The sequence below is a fragment of the Chrysochloris asiatica genome, unplaced genomic scaffold (assembly GCF_000296735.1).
Source record: "Chrysochloris asiatica unplaced genomic scaffold, ChrAsi1.0 scaffold00053, whole genome shotgun sequence".
Lineage (NCBI taxonomy): Eukaryota > Metazoa > Chordata > Mammalia > Afrosoricida > Chrysochloridae > Chrysochloris > Chrysochloris asiatica.
This window is the reverse complement of record NW_006408571.1, coordinates 10,648,948-10,654,746: the sequence shown is the minus strand read 5'-3', so window position 1 is coordinate 10,654,746 and position 5,799 is coordinate 10,648,948. Positions and strand designations below refer to the sequence as shown.

Genomic DNA, 5,799 nt, shown 5'->3' with positions numbered 1-5,799 from the left:
TTGTGTGTGTGTATGCAGTGTTTTTGAAATCTGGTTTGAACTAACCTGGTTTGAACTTATAGCACATTTGAACTAACCACATTTCAAATGCTCAATAGTCATATATAACTAGTTGCTACTACATTTGACAATACAGGGATAGAGGCCCATCTGATTACAGTTTTTACTTGGACTCTGCGCTACTTTATTAGTAGTACCATTTTATTTTGGTCATAGTAGGTATTCAAAATAGTTTATTTGCGAGTTCTTTGAGAACTCTTTAAGAAGAGTGAACAGTGTTCATATAGTTCAGTTATTTGATAGTAGATAAGATTGTTTTGTTAAACATATCTTGTGATTATGCATAATCATGTTTTGATGATATTATCTGTTCAGTAATACTAGTTGATAAAATGAAGAAAAATTATATGTACAGTTGTTTCTGTCTCAGGGACATTTATTGTTTATAGGTCTTTTTTGCCAAACCTTTGGTTTGTCCTAAAGATCACATTTTGAACTGGATTATTGCCAGATAAAGTCTTGACTGGAAGCAGTGTTGACTTTGGGATTACATACCAACTACAGGTGGGAAGAACCAGATAAATCTACATATGGAAATAACTGCATGTAGTGATAAAATGATTGTCCATGAAAACGAGTGATACTTCACATTTTTGTTTAGATTTACTAAAATTGCAAGCAATGGATGTTTAGATTGTACAAGTAAAATGGTTTGAACTACTTCCACAATCAAACCCTAAGAGTTTGTGTTCCTGAGAGCTTCTATGTTTATCTCATGTGCCTTTCTCACCCTTGTATTTTCTTCTTACCTTTTCTATGATTTTGAACTTTTGTTTACCATGCCTGCTTTCTTGCAGATTTTCTATTTTGTACATACATTGTTTTGTATATACTGTATATGATGACTTCAGTGAGCAGTGACCGTTCGCGAAGCGCTCGGGAAAAAACACAGATTTCAGCAACACAGGCAACACAGCCACAGAAACAAGTAGCACAGGTAAGTTTTTGTAGAACTCTTGTTTGTCTTGCCTAGAATCCGGAAATTAAGGATGCAAATGTGATTTAATATTCGCCCTTGTAGGAAACTGCAGGAATTTGAACCTTGTGGTAAAAAGTAGATAGATTACATTGTTGAACAGGTACAGTTGGCTATTGTTCCGCGAGGACTTTTATAACTTTGAGCCTTCCCCTGCTACTCATTAGCATCTAGGTATCTCTCTCCTTTTCTTTACTATTAATTTAGTGATTAACCAAGGCTCTTTATTGTAATTTCAAATGGATGATTTGACTCTACTGTGATGCCTAATTATACGTGCGGTTTAAAATCACAATCAATAAAGAGGATAGAGAGAAGCACTGTAAACTGATGATGTATGGAGGGGATAATAATCAATGTAATGAAACAAGTCATATGAATGGTTGAATGTGAAACTGATGATGTGCCCTGTAAACTTTCACTCAATCCACAATAAAAACCTTAAAAAAAAAAATCACAATCAAATGCTCTGTTAAGGACACACCAAGCAGATGCTGCTTAATTACTGCATTAAAATTTCAAATATGAGATTAATCTCCTGTGTTATCAGTATCCACAGATACTTAGCTATTTGGTGCTTGAGTTTCTCTTAGTCTGATAGGTATTTATTCACAACTGAGCAGGAAAGATTGTTGAGTGTTGAAAATTTTGGATATTTTGAACTGGGCCCTCCCTTTAGAGATGAGTGCTTAAGTAAAAGTTTATTTTGAGAATAGTCTTCCTTTCAAAGATATACAAGTTACGTATATTCATGAGTACCACTCCGAACATCAAAGAACTATACATTAAAACAAGGACATATTTAAATTTTTGTTGATTAAGTCAGCAAAGATGGAAAAACATGGTGTGAAGGGAGGGTCAGATGATATGTTGGGAGTGTAAACTGTTCCTTTCCCCACCCGCTCCACCCAGGTTACATGCTTGGACTCTTATCCATAAAATCCTCATGAGAAGAAAGGGCGCTTTCCCACCCAGGGTTGTCACTGATATTTTTTTCTTGACCTTTTGGAGATGTTTCAGTTGATCTAATTAGGAGAAAACCTACTCACTAAGCTGTGGGAGGCATCCCTAGATCCTTAGGTTTCCAATTTTTTCATTTATATTATAAACATTAAAAAATTATGCATCAGAAATGTTATTCATTTATTCATTACTCTCATTTTTGGAAGTTTTTCTTCAGGAGATAATCTTAAATTGGAGAAAGAAACAATGGCTTTATCCATTAAGATGTTTATTGCCCACTTAAATGCCCAATAGTAGAAGTTTTCTGAGATAACTTGTAGAGATAAATTATGAAGTGAGAGAAATCATGTTCTCTTTAGTATCAGAGTAAACCCAGGTTTGTGCCCTGGATCTACCACTTTACTAATCAGATATTTTACATAATTCTCTTTGAACATGAGTTTTATGTTTTTGTTTGTTATGAAGAGAAGAAATATATAGTTTATTACATTTGAAACAATAATTCTAAGGAGTTTTAAGTTAAAAAATTACACTTTTAATTACAAAGACAAGTCAATGTAAAGAACATCCAGTGAATAGATAGATATCTTTTTATCTCCACCCCGTCCTTACACCAACCCCCCGCCCCATCGGAACCATCGTAGAATGTTAGTATTATAGCACGAAAACGTTCTTTTCACTTTTTACAGTTATAGTTTTATAAAGAATCTGCCCTTTGTATGACACTGTTGGATAAGTACCGAACGGCTAACTACAAGTTTGGTGGTTTTAACTCACCAGCCACTCCTTGGGAACCTTCTACAGGGTTGCTAAGTTGAAATTGACTCAGTAACACTTAACAGCAACAACAGTTTCACACAGCTTGATGTCCTTCAGGTTCCTCCATGTTATGTGGTTTTCAGATTCATTGTTATTTTCAATATTGGGTAATATTCCATTGTGTTTATAGCAAGGTTTGTTCAGCCATTCCTCTGCTGGTGGGGCATCTAGGCTGCCTCAATCTTTTTGCTGCTGTGGATAATGTTGTGATTAACATGGAGGTGTGTATATCTATTTATGTCTCAGCTCTTATTTCTTAAGGATATATACCAAGTAGAACTATAGCTGGGTCATATGGTATTTCTGTTTCCAACATTCTGAGAAAGAGCCATACCATTTCCCACAGCAGTTGCATCATTTTGCATTCCCACCAGCAGTGTAGGAGGGTTCCTTACTCCATACCCACCTCAGCATTGCTTGCTTTCTTTTTTTTTGAATGTTACTATTAAAGCTGGGGTGAAATTATATCACATTGTTGTTATGAATTGCATCTCTAATATGTAGTGATCGTGAGAATTTCTTCATGTTCTTGATGGCTGCCTAAATGTCTTCTTTGGTGAAATGTCTGTTCATGTCCTCTGCCCATGTTTAATTGGATTGTCTTCTTGTTTAGGTGTTGAAGTGTTCTATAAATTTTAGGAAGTAGTCCTTTGCCTAATGTATCATCGCCAAACATTTTGATAAAATCCTTTGATGAATGTTAAGTGTCTAATTTTTCGGAGGTACCAGTCACCTGTTTTGTTTTCTGCTGTTTGTGTGTTGTTATGTTTGGTAGTGTATATAATGAATCAGAGCCCCTAGGTTTGTCCCTATTTTTTCATTGATGATCTTATAGTTGTAGGCTTTATATTTAGGACTTTAATCCATGTTGAGTTCATTTTTGCATAATATATGAGATACGGTTCTTGTTTCATTTTTCTTGAAATGAATTTCCAGTTTTGCCAGCACCATTTGTTGAAAAGACTATATTTTCTCCATTTATGTGTTTTGGCCTTTTGTCAAAGATCAGCTCAGTATATGTGGATTGATTTACTTCTGGGTTCTCAATTCTGTTCCATTGATTTATGTTATGTATCTTTCGTTGTACTTGTACCAGGCTGTTTTGACCACTGTGGCTGTGTAGTAGATTTTTAGATCAGGGAATAAGAGTCCTTCAATTTTATTCTTCTTCTTAAGCAATGTTTTGCTTATCCGAGATCTTTTTACTTTGCATATAAATTTAGTGATATTTAAAGAATAATGTTGGAATCTGGATTGGGAGTGAATTTTATCTATAGATTGCTTTGGAAACTGTTGACATTTTCAGTGTTCAGGCTTCTTATCTACAACCAGTGTATAGTCCTCCAGTTCTGCACGCCTTTTTTGGTTTCTTATGTTTTGTAGTTTTCTTTGTATTAAGTCTTTTGTTTTTCAGGTTAGATTTATTCCCAAGTATTTCATATTTTGGGCGGCTCCCCATTCACCCAGTTATGGGATTTATTAGGGAAGTTAACAAATTACAATTCAGGATCAGAAAAACAATTACTTGGTCAGTATAGCCTCTTCCCAACCATGCGTGAAGACAGGCGTTTTTCTGATCCTTAGCCTCTACTTTTGGGTGGCTTATGATAGTGTTTTTGTTTTCCTGGTTTCCTTTTCAGGGCTCTATTTACTAGTGTAAAGAACTCCAACTGCTTTTTGTATGTTGATCTTGTACACTGCTGTTTCTTCTAGATTTTCAAATTTGCTGGAGTATAATTCTGTGTAGTATTATTCTGTTGTTATCCTTTTTATTTCTTTTGGTTCTATTGTGATGATGTTAGGAACTGGCCACACCTCTGGCCACAAAGGAGAATGTGAAGAAAAAGAAGGAATCGCATCTTTTGCATTGCCCTTGTGAATCTCCTCTGCCACCACAGAAGTTCACTGCCACCACCGCTGTTCACCAGTCAGTCTCTGTAGCTCGTCATCATCTCTGATCATCTTCTTTTCCTAGCATGAACTCAGTCCACTTCTCTAACCTTTCCTGTGGAGTTCAGGCTTTCAGGACTTTGATCTGTGCCTGTTGCATTTGGTCTCTCAACTCTCTGTTGTAGAGGGTATATATTTCTGCTTATTGGTTACGAATCAGACTGCAAACTGCAAGGTCAGCAGTTTGAAACTCCAGCTGTTCTGCAGGAGAAAGATGAGGCTTTCTGCTCCTTTAAAGATTTGCAGCCTTGTAAATCCTGTACAGGGTTTTTAAGAGTCGGAACTGACTCCACGGCACATAACCGACCAACCAGAATCCATCATTTTGCTAGTTTTTTAACATAATTTCAGGAAAAGAGAAAAGTTTCAAAGAAACCAAAGAGACATGCAGAAATGGAGGCGTATACCCTGCTTGTAGATAATATCTAAATATCCTCTGTCCAGACCTACCTTTTTTTTAAAAATCATTTTGTACTTCCTTTTCTCTATGAGCATTTTGTTTCCTGAACCTTTGGTGGAATAAGTTTCAAACATGGTGTTTCTGTACTCTTAATACTTCATTGTGTAATTTAAAAAAGCAAGGATATTCTCTTGCATAATCACAGTATAACGTTCAAAATTAACTTAACTTTTCTATAGATTTCATTCATATTTTCTCCATGAGGTCTTTTATAGCTAATTAAGTCTCAAATCATACATTGTATTTAGGTGTCAATTCTTGTTAGTTTCCTTTGATGTGAAACTGTTCCTTAGTCTTTTTTCTTATTGCGTTGACATATATGAATAATGTTGTTAAGTGCCATCGAGTCAGTTCTGACCCATAGAGACACTCTGTATAGGGTTTCTTAGAAGCACCTGGTAGACTTGAACTGCTGATCTTGCAGTTCAGAAAATATAGGCCAGTCATTTTGTAGACTATCTCCCAGTTTGGGTTTCTCTGATGTTTTCTAATTTTTTTTTTTTTTTTTTAATTTAAGGTTTTTATTGTAAATTGAGTGAAAGTTTACAGGGTGCATCATCAGTTTCACATT

General features: G+C 35.4%; 1 protein-coding gene across 2 annotated transcripts in view; it reads left to right on the top strand.

The window, feature by feature from the left end:
• Window positions 1-898: 898 nt before the first annotated feature.
• UBAP2 (ubiquitin associated protein 2) overlaps window positions 899-5,799 on the top strand; it is a 117,796-nt gene continuing 112,895 nt past the window's right edge. For both annotated transcript variants that reach the window (XM_006863038.1, XM_006863037.1), the window contains exon 1: window positions 899-997. In XM_006863038.1, coding sequence (XP_006863100.1) covers window positions 899-997 — 99 coding nt within the window. The remainder of the gene's footprint in view (window positions 998-5,799) is intronic.